The sequence below is a fragment of the Sparus aurata genome, chromosome 2 (genome assembly GCF_900880675.1).
Source record: "Sparus aurata chromosome 2, fSpaAur1.1, whole genome shotgun sequence".
NCBI classification, from domain to species: Eukaryota; Metazoa; Chordata; class Actinopteri; order Spariformes; family Sparidae; genus Sparus; species Sparus aurata.
The window spans coordinates 375612-397583 of record NC_044188.1 but is presented as its reverse complement, the minus strand read 5'-3'; the positions used below and the strand labels follow the sequence as shown (position 1 = coordinate 397583).

General features: G+C 45.8%; 1 protein-coding gene across 4 annotated transcripts; it reads left to right on the top strand.

The window, feature by feature from the left end:
- The first annotated feature begins 132 nt into the window (after positions 1 to 132).
- On the top strand, positions 133 to 21582 carry abcc5 (ATP-binding cassette, sub-family C (CFTR/MRP), member 5). Of its 4 annotated transcripts, none has more exons than XM_030391971.1 (30): positions 133 to 295; positions 2226 to 2374; positions 7775 to 7881; positions 8063 to 8218; positions 9068 to 9212; positions 10833 to 11066; positions 11228 to 11401; positions 11490 to 11637; positions 11725 to 11873; positions 12018 to 12125; positions 12223 to 12389; positions 12800 to 12983; positions 13088 to 13159; positions 15220 to 15344; positions 15434 to 15506; positions 16305 to 16508; positions 16609 to 16752; positions 16842 to 16935; positions 17022 to 17191; positions 17291 to 17437; positions 17581 to 17710; positions 18071 to 18353; positions 18425 to 18611; positions 18685 to 18774; positions 18937 to 19126; positions 19223 to 19382; positions 19465 to 19543; positions 19638 to 19751; positions 19837 to 20001; positions 20212 to 21582. In XM_030391971.1, the coding sequence occupies exons 2-30, from the start codon at positions 2282 to 2284 to the stop codon at positions 20311 to 20313; spliced, it is 4194 nt and encodes a 1397-aa protein (XP_030247831.1). In that variant the 5' UTR covers positions 133 to 295; positions 2226 to 2281; the 3' UTR covers positions 20314 to 21582. The 4 variants fall into 4 exon arrangements, with proteins under 4 accessions (XP_030247831.1, XP_030247823.1, XP_030247813.1 ...); XM_030391963.1 differs by having other exon boundaries at positions 134 to 288; positions 2223 to 2380; XM_030391953.1 differs by having other exon boundaries at positions 134 to 295; positions 2226 to 2380.
- The last annotated feature ends 390 nt before the right edge of the window (positions 21583 to 21972 follow it).

Below are 21972 nucleotides of genomic sequence, written 5' to 3'. Positions count from 1 at the left end.
CTTTGATCTTCAATAAGTTTCACACGAGCTTCAATATTCTTAATATTTAAACTTCTAAAAGACACAAACATCTGTCAATCTTTCGGGAGTGACGTCACTACGGGGGGGCGAGAGCACGTGAGGGCCTGGCGTCACGAAGGACTCTGTCTCCCATGATGCCTCGCGCCGCTGCTGCTGCTCCGCTCGAGCTGTTTACTGAGATCGGCGGACCTGAAGGAGGACAGGCAGGACGGAGAGGTTGTCCTCAGCGCGCGGACACACGGACACAGACACACACACACTCACAGACAGACAGGTGAGCAGCTCCGCGACCGTCAGCTGATCTCAGGTTTGGGTTTGGACTCGTTTCCGGTGTGATGCTCGGAGCGCGAGGACAGATTGTCTCCTGACGGCACCGTCACATGCTTTTATTCTGAAGTGCTCATTGTTATCCTTTTATTCTGGAGGATTTTGACATGTTTTTATGTCTGAAATACTCAACAAGTAAATACTCACAGTACTGCTACAGTACTGCTACAGTACTGCAGTAGTATTTGTTCTTGAAGCCGTTATTGAGGTAAAATGACAGTTTAAAAAAGATTCACGTCATATTTGAACCATGTCTGTTTCTCATGTTCCTGTACTATTACTGCATAATAGTGTAAAATAGTATAAATACTCTTTACACACCAGTCTAGTTCTGTAGTAAGCACTAAAATACTTCTGATGATTGTATACTTCTGTCTTCATGGAGTACTGCAGTATTCCAGCAAGTTCCTGTACTCTGCTTCTCTATGCAGTATTTATACTTCATGTGTTTCTCTTGTATACTTCTGTAGTACTCATGTGATCTATGAAGTTATTAATGATGTTGGTAGTTTATTGTGACGTCGTTCTGATCAGCAGGAAGTGTAACTGATCACACATCCTCAATACTGAACACAGAGACAGACTGAGGAAGCACGAACACGTCCTCATGTTCACTGTCCCTGCTGTCCACTCTGACCCGTCTCTCTCTCTCTCTGACCCGTCTCTCTCTCTCTCTGACCCGTCTCTCTCTCTCTCTGTACCCGTCTCTCTCTCTGTACCCGTCTCTCTCTCTCTCTGTACCCGTCTCTCTCTCTCTCTGACCCGTGTCTCTCTCTCTCTGACCCGTCTCTCTCTCGCTCTCTCTCTCTCTCTGACCCGTCTCTCTCTCTCGGACCCGCCTCTCTCTGACCCGTCTCTCTCTCGGACCCGTCTCTCTCTCTCTGACCTGTCTCTCTCTGACCCATCTCTCTCTGACCCGTCTCTCTCTCTCTGACCCGTCTCTCTCTCTCTCTGACCCGTCTCTCTCTGACCCATCTCTCTCTGACCCGTCTCTCTCTCTCTGACCCGTCTCTCTCTCTCTGACCCATCTCTCTCTGACCCGTCTCTCTCTCTCTGACCCGTCTCTCTCTCTCTCTGACCCGTCTCTCTCTGACCCATCTCTCTCTGACCCGTCTCTCTCTCTCTGACCCGTCCCTCTCTGACCCGTCTCTCTCTCTCTGACCCGTCTCTCTCTCTCTGACCCGTCCCTCTCTGACCCGTCTCTCTCTGACCCGTCCCTCTCTGACCCGTCTCTCTCTCTCTGACCCGTCTCTCTCTCTCTGACCCGTCCCTCTCTGACCCGTCCCTCTCTGACCCGTCTCTCTCTCTCTGACCCGTCTCTCTCTGACCCGTCTCTCTCTCTCTGACCCGTCTCTCTCTCTGACCCGTCTCTCTCTGACCCGTCTCTCTCTCTCTGACCCGTCTCTCTCTGACCCGTCTCTCTCTCTCTGACCCATCTCTCTCTGACCCGTCTCTCTCTCTGACCCGTCTCTCTCTCTCTGACCCATCTCTCTCTGACCCGTCTCTCTCTGACCCGTCTCTCTCTGATCCGTCTCTCTCTCTCTGACCCGTCTCTCTCTCTGACCCGTCTCTCTCTGACCCGTCTCTCTCTGACCCGTCTCTCTCTCTCTGACCCGTCTCTCTCTCTGACCCGTCTCTCTCTGACCCGTCTCTCTCTCTCTGACCCGTCTCTCTCTGACCCGTCTCTCTCTCTGACCCGTCTCTCTCTCTCTGACCCATCTCTCTCTGACCCGTCTCTCTCTGACCCGTCTCTCTCTCTGACCCATCTCTCTCTCTCTGACCCGTCTCTCTCTCTGACCCATCTCTCTCTGACCCGTCTCTCTCTGACCCGTCTCTCTCTCTCTGACCCGTCTCTCTCTGACCCGTCTCCCTGTCAGAGCTCGGTGCAGCGTGTCGGGGTCAGAGGTCACAGCTCCATGTGGTCTGATAGAAGATGAGAGATCATGACTGTGGACGCAGAGTGACGGACTCTGGACGGTCGTCCTGCCGCGCTCTGCCGGGGTCAGATGTCAGACTGCACCTCCAGGTACAGGTGAGGATGGGGGAGGGGCCTCAGGTATGATGAAACAACCGATCAGCTGATCAATACGTCACCAACAATCAAAGACGAGAGAGAAGAGACATCATTCATGAGACACATCAGAGCTCAGACATCTTAGAGACAAGCATATTATATATTAATAACCAATCAGGTCATCAAACCATGAAACAGGAAGAGACTTTCACAATAAAAGCAGATGAAAAAAATTTGGTAAAGGATGAAGCTGCAGCCTCCTGCTCCTCACACACATCACCTCTTTGTTTACATAAAGAAGCTCCGCCTCCTGCTGCTTTCCAGTTGATGCTGAGGAGAATCCAGCCGTCTGATTGGCTGAGGCTGTGTGAATGGACGGGATGTGTGTGAGCATCATGAGGCAGAGAACGTGAGTTCTGCACGTGCTCAGTAGAAGCTCGACTGCCCGGGGGAACTGAGCACGCTCAGAGAGGACACACACACACACACACACAGAGTAATCCTGCTCTCTGATTGGCTGGATCACAGTTCAGTGTTCCTCAGAGTTGGAGGAGAGAGAGTCGAACTCATGAATATTAATTACGAGCCATCAGTTTAAAGCTACCTGTGATTTTCTCCTTAAATAAAGTGATACTGACACTACACTGTAATACTACACTGTAATACTACAGTGTAATACTGCACTGTAATACTGCACTGTAATACTATACTGTAATATTGCACTGTAATAATACAGTGTAATACTGCACTGTAATACTGCACTGTAATACTACACTGTAATACTGCACTGTAATAATACACTGTAATACTGCACTGTAATACTACACTGTAATATTACACTGTAATATTGCAATGTAATACTACAGTGTAATATTGCACTGTGATACTGCACTGTAATACTACACTTTAATACTGCACTGTAATACTGCACTGTAATACTACACTGTAATATTGCACTGTAATACTACAGTGTAATACTGCACTGTAATACTACACTGTAATACTACACTGTAATACTGCACTGTAATAATACACTGTAATACTGCACTGTAATACTACACTGTAATACTACACTGTAATATTACACTGTAATATTGCAATGTAATACTACAGTGTAATATTGCACTGTGATACTGCACTGTAATACTACACTGTAATACTACAGTGTAATACTGCACTGTAATACTGCACTGTTATACTACACTGTAATACTACACTGTAATACTGCACTGTAATACTACACTGTAATACTACACTGTAATACTACACTGTAATACTACACTGTAATACTGCACTCTGATACTACTGTCTAATACTGCACTGTAATACTACTCTGTAATACTGCACTGTAATACTGCACTGTAATACTACTCTGTAATACTGCACTGTAATACTACTCTCTAATACTGCACTGTAATACTACAGTGTAATACTGCACTGTAATATTGCACTGTAATACTGCACTGTAATATTGCACTGTAATACTACACTGTAATACTGCACTATAATAGTGCACTGTAATACTACACTGTAATGCACTGAAATACTACAGTGTAATACTGCACGGTAATACTACACTGTAATACTGCACTGTAATACTGCACTGTAATACTACACTGTAATACTGCACTGTAATACTACACTGTAATACTGCACTGTAATACTACAGTGTAATACTGCACTGTAATACTACAGTGTAATATTGCACTAAAATACTACACTGTAATACTGCACTGTAATACTGCACTGTACTACTACTCTCTAATACTACACTGTAATACTGCACTGTAATGCTATACTGTAATAGTGCACTGTAATACTACATTGTAATACTGCGCTGTAATACTACACTGTAATACTGCACTGTCATACTCCACTGTAATACTGCACTGTAATACTGCACTGTAATACTACAGTGTAATACTACACTGTAATAGTGCACTGTAATACTACATTGTAATACTGCACTGTAATACTACACTGTTATACTACACTGTAATAGTGCACTGTAATACTACATTGTAATACTGCACTGTAATACTACACTGTAATACTGCACTGTAATACTACACTGTAATACTGCACTGTAATATTGCACTGTAATACTACACTGTAATACTGCACTGTAATACTGCACTGTAATACTACACTGTAATAGTGCACTGTAATACTACATTGTAATACTGCACTGTAATACTACACTGTTATACTACACTGTAATAGTGCACTGTAATACTACATTGTAATACTGCACTGTAATATTGCACTGTAATACTACACTGTAATACTGCACTGTAATACTACACTGTAATACTGCACTGTAATATTGCACTGTAATACTACACTGTAATACTGCACTGTAATACTACACTGTAATACTGCACTGTAATATTGCACTGTAATACTACACTGTAATACTACACTGTAATACTCCACTGTAATACTACACTGTAATACTACACTGTAATACTACACTGTAATACTGCACTGTAATACTCCACTGTAATGCTGCACTGTAATACTACACTGTAATACTACACTGTAATACTCCACTGTAATACTGCACTGTCATACTACACTGTAATACTACAGTGTAATACTACACTGTAATACTGCACTGTAATACTGCACTGTAATACTACACTGTAATAGTGCACTGTAATACTACATTGTAATACTGCACTGTAATACTACACTGTAATAATGCACTGTAATACTACAGTGTAATACTACACTGTAATACTGCACTGTAATACTGCACTGTAATACTGCACTGTAATACTACACTGTAATACTACACTGTAATACTGCACTGTAATACTGCACTGTAATACTACACTGTAATACTGCACTGTAATACTGCACTGTAATACTACACTGTAATAGTGCACTGTAATACTGCACTGTAATACTACACTGTAATAATGCACTGTAATACTACATGGTTATACTACACTGTAATACTACACTGTAATACTGCACTGTACTACTACTCTCTAATACTACACTGTAATATTGCACTGTAATACTACACTGTAATAGTGCACTGTAATACTACATTGTAATACTGCACTGTAATACTACACTGTAATACTGCACTGTAATACTGCACTGTAATACTACACTGTAATAGTGCACTGTAATACTGCACTGTAATACTACACTGTAATAATGCACTGTAATACTGCACTGTAATACTACATGGTTATACTACACTGTAATACTACACTGTAATACTGCACTGTACTACTACTCTCTAATACTACACTGTAATATTGCACTGTAATACTACAGTGTAATAATGCACTGTAATACTGCACTGTAATACTACATGGTTATACTACACTGTAATACTACACTGTAATACTGCACTGTACTACTACTCTCTAATACTACACTGTAATATTGCACTGTAATACTACACTGTAATATTGCACTGTAATACTACACTGTAATAGTGCACTGTAATACTACATTGTAATACTGCACTGTAATACTACACTGTAATACTGCACTGTAATACTGCACTGCAATACTACACTGTAATAGTGCACTGTAATACTGCACTGTAATACTACACTGTAATAATGCACTGTAATACTGCACTGTAATACTACACTATAATACTGCACTGTAATACTCCACTGTAATGCTGCACTGTAATACTACACTGCAATACTACACTGTAATAGTGCACTGTAATACTGCACTGTAATACTACACTGTAATACTGCACTGTAATACTACACTGTAATAATGCACTGTAATACTGCACTGTAATACTACATGGTTATACTACACTGTAATACTACACTGTAATACTGCACTGTACTACTACTCTCTAATACTACACTGTAATAGTGCACTGTAATACTACATTGTAATACTGCACTGTAATACTGCACTGTAATACTGCACTGTAATACTGCACTGTAATACTACTACTAATACTATTACTGTAAACATACTGGATTACATTAATAATATGTTATATATAAGTTGTTTACCTGAGTAAAGTCAATAAGTTCTTTTGAATCAGAATCAGAAACAGATTTATTACCAAGAAGGATTTTACACCAACGAGGAATTTGTCTTTGTGTATAAGGTGCATGCTGTGAAGACAATAAACAATAAACAAACAGTGACTATTATAAACACAGGGGGGATGACTGGTAAATAGAGACAGAAGAGCTGTACAAGAATGACAAAATAGATAAACAATAAAATGTTTAAAAAAATTATAAAAATTGTCCAAATTCTGCATCATTGCAATGCCAAGATTCAGGGGGTGGTGGTGTGTATGAGTGCAAGAGTGCAAGTCTCAGTTGGGGTGGGGGTCCCAGGACCTGCTAAGGATCCTGCCTGCAGAAAGGAAGGTTTTGGTCCTGATGGACTGCAGCCTCCTGCCAGAGGGGAGAGTGACAAAAAGTCTGTGACAGTGATGGGAGTGATCAGCCACAATGCTACCTGCACGCCTTAGAGCGCTGCAGCTGTGCAGGTCCTAAAAGGGATGGAAGGTTGCAGCCAATCACCTTCTCAGCAGAGCATTTGATACGCTGCAGTCTGCTCGTGTCCTCAGCAGTGGCAGCAGCATACCAGACGGTGATGGAGGAGGTGAGGATGGACTCCATGATGGCAGCGTAGAAGTGCACCATCATCGTCTTTGGCAGGTTGAACTTATTCAGCTGCCGCGGGAATCTCCCACCTGCAGGCGGACTTGTCCCCACCAGAGATGAGCCCAATGAGCCTGATGTCGTCCGCGACCTTCAGGAGCTTGACGGACTGCGACCAGAGATGCAACTGTTAGCGTAGAGGGAGAAGAACAGGAGAGAAAGAATGCAGCCTTAGGGGGGTTTTGGTGCTGATGGTCTGGGATTCAGAGACATGTTTTCTCAACTTCACGCGCTTCTTCCTGTCAGACAGTGAGTCTGTGATCCACCTGCTGGAGGAGTCAGGGACCTGGAGCTGGGAGAGCTGGTCCTGAAGCAGAGGCGAGAGGATAGTGTTGGCTGTTGGCTCTGTAGGTGAACTGCAGTGGGTCCAGGTGTGGGTGGTTAAGAATCCGAGGTTGGACAGCACAAGGCGCTCAAATGACTTCATGACCGCAGAGGTGAGGGCGACGGGTCTGTAGTCATTCAGCCCTGTGGTCCTTGGCTTTTTGGGTACGGGGATGATGGTGGCGTCTTTGAAGCAGGCTCCAGTGAGGTGTTGAAGATGTCCGTGAACACTGGAGACAGCTGGTCAGTGCAGTGCTCCAGGGTGGCTGGAGGGACAGAGTCTGGACCGGCTGCTTTGTGGGCGTTTTATCTCTTGAAGAACTTGAATGGTTCAGTTCCAGCGGTGTTAGACGAGTGGTTGAAAGTAACTAAGTTTGTGTGTGTGTGTGTGTGTGTGTGTGTGTGTGTATGTCAGGGTGCACTGGATTCATGTGAGCACAGATCAGCTGGTTGCCATGGTGAAGAGCTGGAGGAGGGCGGAGCTAAAAACACAGAGCCGAAGAAACCAGGAGAGAAGGACAGGTAACACACACACACACAAACACACACACACACACACACACACACACACACACCACACAGCTCAGTTGTGTGTATCTTATCAGGTGTGTGTGTGTGTATCTTATCAGGTGTGTGTGTGTGTGTCCTCAGGTGTGTGTGTGTGTGTGTGTGTGTCTCATCAGGTGTTTGTGTGTGTCCTCAGGTGTGGTCATCCGGTGGACAGCGCAGGTCTCTTCTCCTTCATGACGTTTCATTGGCTGACTCCTCTGGTCCTACACGCCCACAGGAAAGGAAAGCTCCTATTGGATGATATCTGGCCAGTGTCACAGCGGGAGGGTTGCCATGCCAACAGCCTTAGGTAGGAGGAGCTAATAAATCAATGTATCTACTGATTAGAACACCTGATCACAAAGATGGCGTCTGTTGTGCCCAGAGCTCCAGGAGCAGCTCCAGGCTCTGAGGACGGACCTCATAGTGGTCAAACTGTGTCTTTACACCGTCACTCGACGCACTGAGGCCAAAAACACAAACACCAGAAGCTTACATAAAGAAAGAAGCATCTGTAGTCAGGCTCCGCCTCCAAAACTGTCCAGATTTAATATAACGTCCTTGGTTCAGTCCAGTGAGAAGCCGCCAGGAACCACAGGATGGATCCTTCATCTGATGCTGCTGTCAGGCCACATGAGGAAGTCATTTCAACATAAATCAACAACAGTCTGTTTGATTTTAAACAGGAAGTTTATGTTTTCAGACTTTTGTAACTTTTGTCTTCCCTTTGTCTTCCTGTTGTTTTCCTGTTGTCTTCCCGTTGTCTTCCTGTTGTCTTCCCGTTGTCTTCCCGTTGTCTTCCTGTTGTCTTCCCGTTGTCTTCCCGTTGTCTTCCCGTTGTCTTCCTGTTGTCCTTCCGTTGTCTTCGTGTTGTCTTCCCGTTGTCTTCCTGTTGTCCTTCCGTTGTCTTCCTGTTGTCTTCCCCTTGTCTTCCTGTTGTCTTCCCGTTGTCTTCCTGTTGTCCTTCCGTTGTCTTCCTGTTGTCTTCCCCTTGTCTTCCTGTTGTCCTTCCGTTGTCTTCCTGTTGTCTTCCTGTTGTCCTTCCGTTGTCTTCCTGTTGTCTTCCCGTTGTCTTCCCGTTGTCTTCCTGTTGTCTTCCTGTTGTCCTTCCGTTGTCTTCGTGTTGTGTTCCCATTGTGTTCCTGTTGTCCGTCCTCAGGCTGTCGTCTCTGTGGGAGGAGGAACAGAGGTCAAAGGGCAGCGATGCGTCCTTGTGTTCGGTGGTTTGGTTGTTTTGTCGGACTCGTCTCCTTCTCTCCATCCTCTGCCTCACCGTCACACAGCTGGCAGGATTCAGTGGGCCGGTGAGTCACACCAGCAAAGCCAGTTAGACCTGTACGAAACCAATGAGACCTGTACGAAACCAATGAGACCTGTACGAAACCAATGAGACTTGTATGAGACCAGTATGAGACCTGTACGAAACCAATGAGACTTGTATGAGACCAGTATGAGACCTGTACGAAACCAATGAGACCTGTATGAGACCAGTATGAGACCTGTATGAGACCAGTTTGTGACCAGTATGAGACCTGTATGAGACCTGTATGAGACCTGTATGAGACCAGTATGAGACCTGTATGAGACCTGTATGAGACCTGTATGAGACCTGTATGAGACCAGTATGAGACCTGTATGAGACCTGTATGAGACCAGTTTGTGACCAGTATGAGACCTGTATGAGACCTGTATGAGACCTGTATGAGACCAGTATGAGACCAGTATGAGACCTGTATGAGACCAGTATGAGACCTGTATGAGACCAGTATGAGACCTGTATGAGACCAGTTTGTGACCAGTATGAGACCTGTATGAGACCTGTATGAGACCTGTATGAGACCAGTATGAGACCAGTATGAGACCTGTATGAGACCCGTTTGTGACCAGTATGAGACCTGTATGAGACCTGTATGAGACCTGTATGAGACCTGTATGAGACCAGTTGTGACCAGTATGGACCAGTATGAGACCAGTATGAGACCTGTATGAGACCTGTATGAGACCTGTATGAGACCTGTATGAGACCAGTATGAGGACCAGTATGAGACCAGTATGAGACCTGTATGAGACCTGTATGAGACCATGTATGTAGACCAGTATGAGACCTGTATGAGACCTGTATGAGACCTGTATGAGACCTGTATGAGACCAGTATGAGACCTGTATGAGACCTGTATGAGACCAGTTTGTGACCAGTATGAGACCTGTATGAGACCTGTATGAGACCAGTATGAGACCAGTATGAGACCTGTATGAGACCAGTTTGTGACCAGTATGAGACCTGTATGAGACCTGTATGAGACCTGTATGAGACCTGTATGAGACCAGTATGAGACCAGTATGAGACCAGTATGAGACCTGTATGAGACCAGTATGAGACCTGTATGAGACCAGTATGAGACCTGTATGAGACCTGTATGAGACCTGTATGAGACCAGTATGAGACCAGTATGAGACCAGTATGAGACCTGTATGAGACCTGTATGAGACCAGTATGAGACCTGTATGAGACCAGTATGAGACCTGTATGAGACCTGTATGAGACCAGTATGAGACCTGTATGAGACCTGTATGAGACCAGTATGAGACCAGTTTGTGACCAGTATGAGACCAGTATGAGACCAGTTTGTGACCAGTATGAGACCAGTATGAGACCAGTATGAGACCAGTATGAGACCTGTATGAGACCAGTATGAGACCAGTTTGTGACCAGTATGAGACCAGTATGAGACCAGTTTGTGACCAGTATGAGACCAGTATGAGACCAGTTTGTGACCAGTATGAGACCTGTATGAGACCTGTATGAGACCAGTTTGTGACCAGTATGAGACCAGTTTGTGACCAGTATGAGACCTGTATGAGACCAGTATGAGACCAGTGAGATCAGTATGAGACCAGTGAGACCAGTATGAGTCTCCCCCCAGGCGTTTGTGGTGAAGCGTCTGCTGGAGTACACCCAGCAGGAGAACTCAGACCTGGTCTACGGGCTGCTGCTGGTTCTGGGTCTCCTGACCACAGAGCTGATCCGGTCCTGGTCTCTGGCTCTGACTTGGGCCCTGAACTACAGGACAGGATCCAGACTGAGAGGAGCCATCCTCAGCCTGGCCTTTGACAAGATCCTGAAGCTCCGCAGCGTCAGGGACAAGTCCATGGGACAGGTAGGCTTTATATTTGTCTGTCTGTTTGTCTGTCTGATCTTTTGTTTGTTCCTGTTCTGTTGTCTTCCTTTCTTTCTTTTTTCATTCTGTCTGGTGATCTTTGATTCTCTCCCTCCACCTGTCTGTCTCCACCTGTCTGTGTCCACCTGTCTGTCTCTCAGCTGGTGAACATGTGCTCCAGTGACGGTCAGAGGATGTTTGAGGCTGCAGCAGTGGGCAGTCTGTTGGCAGGAGGCCCCCTGGTGGCCGCGCTCGGTGTTGCCTACAACCTGTTTATTCTGGGACCAACGTCTCTGCTGGGATCAGCTGTGTTCATCCTCTTCTACCCGACCATGGTCAGTAACATGCTGCTCTGTCACATGGTAGCCTGTAGAAAGTGATCCTCCAGCCACACAGGTGTACTGATCAGTGTTCTCTGATCAGATGTTCAGCTCTAGACTGACGGCGTACTTCAGGAGGAAGGGTGTGGCTGTCACCGACAGACGAGTGCAGAAGATGAACGAGATCCTAACAAACATTAAGTTTGTCAAGATGTACGCCTGGGTCAAAGCCTTCGCCCAGGACATCCACAGTATGTACCCACCGGCTCACCTGCTCTGCCTGTCGCCATGGTAACACAGGTGACAACAGTGTTTTGCCTGGTCCTGTTTCCTCTCAGGGATCCGGGACGAGGAGCGGAGGATCTTGGAGCTGACGGGTTACTTCCAGAGCGTCACTGTGGGCGTGGCTCCTGTAGTCGTCGTCATCGCCAGTGTGGCAACATTCTCCACCCACCTGTTGCTAGGATACGACCTTACTGCAGCTCAGGTACCAAACTGAAGAGAACAGATAAAACTATGTGCAGTTTCTCTGGTCATGTAATGTCTGTAGTGCTAACTGATTAATATTGCAGTCTAACAGTCTCTCTCTATTAGCTGTTAGCTGACGTTAACTGTCTGTGCGTCTCCGTAGGCCTTCACTGTGGTCACAGTGTTCAACGCCATGACCTTTGCCCTGAAGGTCACGCCCTTCTCCGTCAAGTCTCTGTCTGAGGCGTCAGTGGCCACAGAGAGATTCAAGGTCAGACCCTCAACTACTTACCCTCCTCCCCCCCTGCCCCCCTTCTCTCCTCATCCACCACTTTGATCTGGTTCCACCTCTCTGTATCGCCCCTCAGAGTCTCTTCCTGCTGCCGGAGGTCGGCGGTGTCCGAGCGTTGCCTGGCGATCCTCGGGTTGCTGTGGAGATGTGTGGGGCCAGTTTGGCGTGGGAAGGGGGCGGACAGAGTGCTCAGCCCAGTCCATGTGTACGAACAGGCGGCAGACACCGACGACACCGGGACAAGTAAACCGATCTAAACTGATCTTCCAAATAAATGATGCATTCGCGTCAACTTGTTAAGTAATTTCCAAACTGTACAGCCCGAGGTTTCCTATGAACAACAAACAATTAAATACCTGAGCAGATAGTGGACTTCATAAACCTGAGAAATATGAGATCCATTTTTGTACTTAGTCATAATAGTTGATGTAAAGTTGGTATGGAGTTTATTTTAGAATGGTGAGGACCAAACTACGCTGATCTTGTTCTCTTAATTTTGTGGAGAAAATATCAGAACGTTGTCCTCCTGGAGGTGGAGAACAAATCCCACGCTGTTAGTTTCTGTGACACAGACTCTAGTTCCCCTGGAGCGAAATTATTCAAAGCTCACGAAGAAGTCGGTCAGTTCCCGAAGTGTGTGTGGTGACTTTCAGGTGCAGTGAAAGAGCTGTTCTTCAGGAGGAGGAGGAGGAGCAGATGGAGGAGGTGACCGGCTCCCTCCTCGGGGTAGAAGGAGGTCTGGCCTCAGGTCAAGAGGAGGAGGAGGGAGAGGGGGAGGCCTGTACTCACCAATGGCTTCAGAGCACCCTGCACTGCATCAACCTGAGTGTCCAGCAGGTCAGTCCGTGAATCGGGTCCAAGTACTGCAACCCTTGAGTGACAGTGAACATATTACTGATGCCTGTCTGTCTGTCTGTCTGTCTGTCTGTCTGTCTGCTCAGGGGAAGTTGGTCGGTGTCTGTGGAAGCGTCGGCAGTGGAAAAACCTCCCTGATCTCCGCCATCTTGGGACAGGTGATGTCACCTCCAGTGCTGACGCCTGTAAAATCAGTTCCTCCTTTTTTTTCAATAATATTTGATTGAATTTTGCATTTTGCATTAACAGAACAAATAAAACAAACAAACGCAGCACATACTTTGCCAAATTACAAAGAAGTAATAACATACATGAGTTGCATCCACACACATTTGGATCATACACATTGTTGTTGTCAAAGAAAGAGATTTAACAGTCTGTGAATAATTTGTGAAGACAAGGTTTGTACGCCTTTACTGCAACAGATCAACAAGATCACTGGGGAGATGATCAAGGAGGGTCTGCCATATTATATAAAAGACACTGCTGTCACCTTTTAGAATAGAACTGAGACGTTCCATAGGAAAAACCTTCAATGTTTCTCTGTACCATCGAGGACTGCGGGAGGCTTCTCCTGGGTCCACTGGAACAGAACACATCGCCTTGCTAAAGCAGAAGTTTACACAGTAAAGTCAGCTGTCCAAAGAGAGCCGTTCTGTAGGTGCACTCAGAAGAAACAATACTGGATCAAATGGAACTGATTTGTGAAAAATGTAGCCAAGCTCCTTAGCTACATTTTTCCAATATCTGGAAATTAATGAACATTGCCAAATACAGTGGCAGTAGGTCCCTACTCCTTTTTTACACTCCGCACAGAGGGGGGAACTCTGAGGGTTAATTTATGTAAACATTGAGGAGTAAAATTCTAGATTAACTGTCTCCATTGCAATTAAATATTTTTTTAGCAGATACAGAAGCTTTTGACCTGATCTGAACTCAGCCTCTGGTCCTTTTCCCAAAGCTCCCTGACTCTATCAGCATTAACAGACTTACAAGAGATTAATTTACCTTAGAAGAGAGAAATTCATATCTTTATATTACAGTTAAATCAAAATTAAGAAGGAAGCTCTCAACAGGACTTAAAATTGGCTGATCATCGGGAACGCAAGGCATGATTTACAAAATGTCTCACTTGGAAAAAAACCTAAAAAATTAATCTGTGGTATTATTTACTTATTCTGAATATTTTCAAATGACATGAAATTACCATCTTTATATAAATCAGATACATCATCTCAGTTCTTCTGAATACCAGTCATCAAAAATACTCATTCCTACGCCTGGAGGGAAAGCTTTATTCTTAATTAAAGGTTGAAGCCCGAATGAAAAGTCTCTGCGGCCAATATGTTCAGAGATAACCCGCCAAATTCTAAGTGTGCTAATCATGATAGGGTTGTTTTTAAGTTCTCCTATGTCAGTTGAAATAAGGCTGAAAAGAGAGAGAGGGGCACAACACCATACACCCCCTCTGTCTAAAGTTTTCGTCTTTAATCTAGATTTCTTTCCACGTCATATGAATTTTGACAGCAATCCTTCAATATATAAAATGACTTTCGTATTGATCTTAAGTGTCAGTATTTGCAGGGTTAGCGTATAATATCCTGGGAAGTACATTCGTCTTGATCAAACTAATTCTGCCGGTCAAAGACAGAGACCAAACCACCTATGAAGATCATTTTTGACTGATTTCAAAGTCGCTTTAAAATTTAGTTTGTATAGCTCTTTAATGTCTGCTGTGACTCTGATGCCCAGATAAGTAAAACCTGCGGTTGACCACCTGAAAGGGAAATTTGCAAGAGAAACCCAATCCCCAGAGTCACCTGATGGCAAGGCCTCTGATTTGTTATAGTTCATTTTATATGCTGAAATAAGGCCAGACTGGTTGATGAGTGATAGTAAAATAGGGATTGGGTGCTCTGGGCTAGTAATAAACAATAATACATCATCAGCATAGAGTGAGATTATATGTTCAGTGTCTCCTAATTTGACACCAGAAAGCCCTTGGTGGACCCTAATAGCCTCTGGAAGTGGCCTGAGCAAAGTGCAAATAATAAAGGGGAGAGGGGAGACGAGTACCTCTACTCAAAGGGAAAGCATCCGACACTGAACCATTTACCAAGAACCCTAACCCTAACCCTAACCCTCGCAGCCAATCAGCTCCATCCTCTACATAACTGCTGCTGCAGGTGGATGAACAGTTTGTCTGGTGTGTTGACAGATGACTCTGCTGCAGGGCAGTGTGGCTGTCAGAGGAAGGCTTGCCTATGTGGCTCAGCAGGCCTGGATCCTGAATGCAACACTGAGAGAAAACATCCTGTTTGGACAGGAGTATCAGGAGGACAGGTGAGAGGAAGAAACCTGGAGGACAGGTGTGGAGCATAACAAGGACAGATATGACTGATTTGTGGTTGTCTTTCCTTCCGTCTCTGCAGGTATCAGTCCGTGCTGAGTGCCTGCTGTCTCAGACCAGACCTTGCACGGCTGCCCAACGCTGACCTCACAGAGGTGATGTCACTTCCTGTTTGTACTATAGTATAGATGTGGCTCTTTAGGGAGAGGTTGGCCTACACACCAACAGTCACTGTATGACAGTGAAACTACCTGCAGGCTGGGTGTGTATGCCTGTCTCTGAAAAGGGTCTGGAGGTTGTGCTCTTACTTTTAGGGTTTGACACTATTCAGCTTCTCTGGGAAAACATCTGCCATGTTTCAGAGGAGCAATGAGAGTTTTTCTATCTAGTCATCTAGTCACCATTCGATTTGTTGGCTTGGGGAAGCCTTATGAAAGTCGCCCTAGGACTGTCCTGTGTGACTTTCATGTAGGACAATCCCAGCAATGTCAGATCCAGGTTTGTTATTACAAACCATTCGGTCGACCTTGTTGGAGTCTCACCAGGACAATGCAGATCTTGGACTTGATCTCAGCTGTCTTTGCAGACAAAGTCAGGAGTGGTTTTGACCATTTGGGGCATGGACACAGATCCTGTTGTCCTGTAGGTTGTGAGGTAAGGCCTAAATAGATTCGAGTTGTTCAAGCAGTTCCAAACACTTGGTCAGATTGGGATCTGGGGAATTTGGAGTCTAGGTCAACCCTTTCCTAACCCTTAAACTGTGCAAGCCTGTGAAAGTACCTGATTTTGGATTTACTATCACCTCCTGAGCAGAACCCACATTTTGTTCCAGGGATTCTACCTGAGAACAGCTGAAGAACCACAGACAATGGACACAGTTGTTTTCTTAAGTTCCTGCATTTAAAAGGTTTTATTGTGTGAATGTATTTGAGTTGTGTCTATGTTTCCATCAGATTGGTGAGCGTGGCGCCAACCTGAGTGGCGGGCAGCGCCAGCGGATCAGCTTGGCCCGTGCCCTCTACAGTGACCGGGACATTTACATCCTGGATGACCCGCTCAGTGCCCTGGACGCCCATGTGGCCAACCACGTCTTTCGTAATGCCATCAGGAAGCAGCTTTACCAAAAGACCATTATCTTCGTCACCCACCAGCTGCAGGTAAACCTCCTGACAGGTAGGAAAGCTTTACTGCAAACAGTTGCCATGGAGTTAACCTGTGTGTGTGTGTGTGTGTGTGTGTGTGTGTGTGTGTGTGCAGTACCTGTCAGATTGTGATGATGTCATCCTGATGAGGGAGGGGACTATATTGGAGCAGGGTAACCATGACAACCTGATGAAACTAAACAGAGACTATGCCGCCATGTTCAACCATTTTCAGCTGGGAGACACACCTTACATAGAGGTACCTGTCTGTCTGTCCGTCTGTCTGTCTGCCTTTTTTTTGTCTGAGTGTCTGTCTGTCTGACCTGTCCGACCTGTCTGTCCGTTCAGGCTCCTAGCAGGAAGACAGGTGGTTCTCAGAGGAAACCAGCAGACATTAAACCAGGATCAGTGAAGAAGATTGCTCCTGTCGTTAAAGAGAATGGTAAACACCTGTTCTCATCTCATTTGATTGACAATTTAATGAAACTCTCCTGTTTATTTACTATATTTGGTCATATATTATCACAGGGGAGGAGCAGCTGAGTGGGGGCGTGGCTTGGCCTGTGTTCCGGCTCTACATGGCATCGTGTGGAGGCTCCGCCCCCTGCCTGCTGATTCTGGCTCTGTTTGTTCTGAATGTTGGGAGCTCAGCCTTCTGCCAGTGGTGGCTCAGCTACTGGATCAACCAGGGCAGCGGGGTTAGACACCTCTTCTTCTTCTTCACCTCCTCATCAGTCAGCATGATCACTGACAACTTGTCCTGACTCCTCTTGACTCCTGTACTCCTGTTTTTACAGAACACGACAGTAACCCAGGCCAACAGCTCGACTGTGAGCGGCAGCATCAAAGACAATCCCATGATGCAACACTATGCTGCTGTCTATGCCTCCTCCATGGGAGTCATGCTGCTACTCAAACTCATCAGAGGCATCGCCTTCGTCAAGGTCAGCATGTCACACCCCTCATGACCTGTAAGACCACAGAAAAGGCAAAATATCCCCCTGATCAAACTCTAACATACAGGAGGCCTTTAAATGTTTCTGTGCACATTCTCCTGTCATCTCTTGACGCTGATTGTGTCCTTCAGGGAACTCTGCGAGCCTCCTCTAAACTCCATGACCTACTGTTTCATAAGATCCTCCGCTGCCCCATGAGGTTCTTTGACTCGACGCCCTCAGCTCGGATCCTGAACCGCTTCTCCAAAGACATGGACGAAGGTAAACGCACAACCAGACAGGAGGTTATGTTCCAGTTTTTAGGGTATGATGCTTTTCAGCTTCCCTGGGAAAACTTCTGCCATGTTCAAGAGGAGCAGCGATACAGGAGGAGTAATGGGAGTTTTTCTATCTAGTCATCATTTGTTTTATTCGTTTGGTGAAGCCTTATGAAAGTCTCTCCAGGATTGTTCTGCAGGGGATGCAAACAGTCCTGGAGAGTCAGAGTCAGTGTTATTACAAACCATTCGATTTGAGATGATACAGGAGCAGTCATGGTAGTGTGTAAAGAATAGTACCTCACAGAACCAGACCGAGTCATGTTGAGAACTTTACTGATATCTTCTTGTGTTTTCCTTCCAGTCGACACTCGACTGCCCTTCCAGGCTGAGATGTTCATCCAGAACGTCATCCTGGTCTTCTTCTGCCTCGGTGTCATCAGCTGTGTGTTCCCATGGTTCCTGGTGGCTGTGGGTCCGCTGGTGTTGCTTTTCGCGGCGCTGCACAGCATTTCCAGGGTCTTCATCCGGGAGCTGAAGCGTCTGGACAACGTGACCATGTCCCCATTCATGTCCCACATCACCTCCAGTATCCAGGGCCTGAGCACGCTGCAGGCCTACGACCAGGGACGGAACTTCCTGGACAGGTCAGGGTTCACTGACAGTGGGTCTGAGCCAAGACCTGACCTGTAGAGTCTGACTGTGTTGTTGTTTTCAGGTACCAGGTTCTGCTGGACCAGAACCAGGCTCCATTTTATCTGTTCAGCTGTGCGATGCGCTGGCTGGCAGTGCGTCTGGACGTCATCAGCGTGGCTCTGATCAGTACCACTGCCCTCATGATGGTCCTGATGCATGGGCAGATCCCTCCTGCCTATGCGGGCCTCGCCATCTCCTACGCTGTGCAGGTAACCTGAAGGCATCATTGTGGTTCTGCTGGTCTGCTTTTGTCCCAGACCTGACCCGTCTGTCCCTTTGCAGTTAACAGGACTGTTCCAGTTCACCGTCCGTCTGGCCTCTGAGACTGAAGCTCGCTTCACCTCAGTGGAGAGAATCCATCACTACATCCAGGTATTGGGACCAGGCTCACTCTTCACTGGTCACACTGGTTTGTCATTGGCCTCCATCACAGTCACCAGTACAGCTGTGGTGTCTTACTGCAGTTCTCCAATAGAATTATTCATTAAAATGTTGATCTCATGGTAAAATATCCTGATCCTGTCTGTCTCTCAGTCCCTGTCCCAGGAGGCCCCTGCCCGGGTCAAAGGTCGCTCCCCTCCGGCTGACTGGCCCCAGCAGGGGGAGCTGGTGCTCCAGGACGTGGACATGAGGTACCAGGAGAACCTCCCTCTGGTTCTCAACAAGATCTCCTGCAGCATCCGACCAAAAGAGAAGGTCGGCATAGTGGGCAGAACTGGATCAGGTAGGACCAGAACCAGAAGCCTGTCCTGGATCTGTACGTGTCAGGATGAAGAGCATGAGACCTGTCTGTCTCTCTCTGACCTGTCTCTCTCTCTAGGTAAGTCGTCTCTGGGCGTGGCTCTGTTCCGGTTGGTGGAGAGCTGTGGCGGCTCCATTCTGATCGACGGTGTTGACATCAGTGACATCGGACTGGCCGACCTGCGCAGTAAACTGTCAATCATCCCTCAGGACCCAGTGCTGTTCAGTGGGACGGTCAGGTAGGATCACCTGAGGACACCTGCTCTGATGTTGACTGACTGCTTGTGACCTCAGTTCAGATGATTCTGTCCGTGTCTCCAGGTTCAACGTGGACCCCTTTACTCAGTACAGCGAGGAGCAGATCTGGGATGCTCTGGAGAGGAGTCATATGAAGGACTGTGTGAGTACAGACACACTGCACACCTGACTGCAGAATCCCTGGAAGACATTCACACCTGCCCACCTGTCTGGCTGACTTTCTGTCTGTCCCTCAGGTGTCCCAGCTGCCCCTGAAGTTGGAGTCCGAGGTGGTGGAGAATGGAGAGAACTTCTCAGTGGGAGAGAGACAGCTGCTGTGCGTTGCCAGAGCTCTGTTGAGACAGTGCAAGGTGAGAGACAGACAGGTCAGAGACAGACAGGTGAGAGACAGACAGGTCTGTGTTCTGTCCTCTGATTGGTTGTTCTGGTCTTCAGGTCCTGATCCTAGATGAGGCGACTGCAGCGATGGACGCAGAGACGGACGGTCTGATCCAGGAGACCATAAGGAGTTCGTTCCAGGACTGCACCACCTTGACCATCGCTCACCGCCTCCATACGGTCCTCGCCTCAGACCGCATCATGGTGCTCAACCACGGACAGGTACGGCACTGAACTGGCCAATAGGAGCTCAGCTCAGTTCCAGGTCATCTGGGCTTTAGTTTATGAAATGATTCATGTGACTCAGAGAATCAGACGATGACAGAAATAAATCACTTCATTATCTGAAGCTTAAATTGGAACTCATTTGATTAAAATAATTAATAAAACAGAGAATTGTGACTGATGCCTCCTTTGATCTGATTGGTTCAGGTGGCAGAGTTTGATGAGCCATCCAAGCTGCTGGCCAATGAGAACTCTCGTCTGTCCTCCATGCTGGCTGCTGTAGAGAACAAGATCTCAGTGCGAGGATGAAGAGAAGGATGAAGGACAGTAGATGTTATTCTACGGAGGTCGGATGTGAGATCAGCTGATCTGAAGGTGCTGCTCCGGTTCCTGTACTGTACTCTGTGTTCTGTGTTCTAGATAATACAGACCTGCTCCGGTTCTGTGGATCTATATCCTGTCAGATACATCAGTTGTCTTCACTCTCACTTACTGTTGCTTTTTACGCAACAAGACGTTTTTCTGTGTTTAATAATTAACTGCTGAAGAAGAAGGAGGTGTTTCTCTTCAGGTCACTCATGTTATTTAAAAAGTCGCTGTCAGCCTGAAGCAGAGACTCGACTCGCTGCCTATTATAGTTTCATTTGTTACTTATTTTATTTTTGCCTTTGGTTGATAACGAGTTCAGAGTTTAGGCGAACAGGAAGTGAGGATGTAAATCTGACCTCTGCCGCCTGCGACGCCTCGTTCATGTGCAGCTGATGCTTCAACACAAGCGACATAAAGTGTGTAAATAACATTAATAAACTGATAAAAGAATGTAAATAGAAATAAAAGCAATAACTAGAATATTTCCTTTAATGTTGATGTTGAATAATCACCTTTATGTTTCTGTCCAATGGAATGAGACCTCAGGTGAGTCCTGCAGGTGTGTTCATCTTCTTCTGCTTCTTTTTAAAATGTGATGATTTCTCCGTCAGTCTGTTCACTGAACATCCATCTGCTGTTTTTATTTCTCAGTGAGGATCTGATCTGCTGAGTGACAGAACACACTGAGTGATGTCACCACCAGACTGATGATGTCACCACCAGACTGATGATGTCACCGTCAGACTGATGACGTCACCGTCAGTGATGACGTGTCACTCTCAGTCTGTTTTGTGTCTCACCTTTGATAAAGTTGACGTCCTGTTTGTCCTCGTGTCTCTCAGAGGAAGTCGTTATGGACAGAGTTTAATGAGCTGAACGAGGAAGTGAAAGTTCGGTCATGTGATGTGTGTGTCACATGACAGCATCATTTTTTATCAACAAACAGCCTTGTGTGTGTGTGTGTGTATGTGTGTGTGTGTCTGATGTATTTTTACAACAGCCTTATAGCATGACGTCAAAACTGCCTTGTAACTGGGGGGGGGGGGGGGGGGTTCTTGTCAATAAAGTTATTTTAAGATGAAGTGTTAGTGTGCTCCTGATGTCACAGCCCTGCAGCCTGTTTCTCATTTCTTTAGATATTAACTTCCCTGATTTCTCTTTTCTGAGCTCCAGCTGATGATTATCAATAAAATAACATTGGTTACAGTTTTTATTGTTGTTATTTCTCTTTGAAACATCACATAAATCCAGTTTACTTAAGTACTGCACGTAAGTACAATGTTGAGGTACTTCTTCTTTACTTGAATCTTTCTGTTTTCTGTTACGTTATACTTCTCTTAAGTCTAATTAAATTGTGTGTTTTTTAAATGGAGTCTGGTACAAAGAGGCTGCAACAGAAGCAGCTGCAGGTCTTTATGTTTGCCTGTGTCCCACTATATTGATATGATAACTTTAGTTACTAGTTACTTCACAGATTACACGCTGCATGTTTTACTTTTACTGGGATTCTTGATACTTAAGTACATTTAATATCAGGTAATTTTACTCTAGAACATTTTGGATGCTTGACTTCTTCATAGTATTGTTTATATTATATAT

Bases quoted from the DNA above. Each gene is read 5' to 3' on its own strand.
- abcc5 (XM_030391963.1), top strand. From the start codon at position 2,282: ATGAGAGATCATGACTGTGGACGCAGAGTGACGGACTCTGGACGGTCG. The intron at 11,067-11,227 runs GTAGGCTTTATA...TCTGTCTCTCAG, and splicing joins GGGACAAGTCCATGGGACAG to CTGGTGAACATGTGCTCCAG. The intron at 19,383-19,464 runs GTAGGATCACCT...CCGTGTCTCCAG, and splicing joins CTGTTCAGTGGGACGGTCAG to GTTCAACGTGGACCCCTTTA.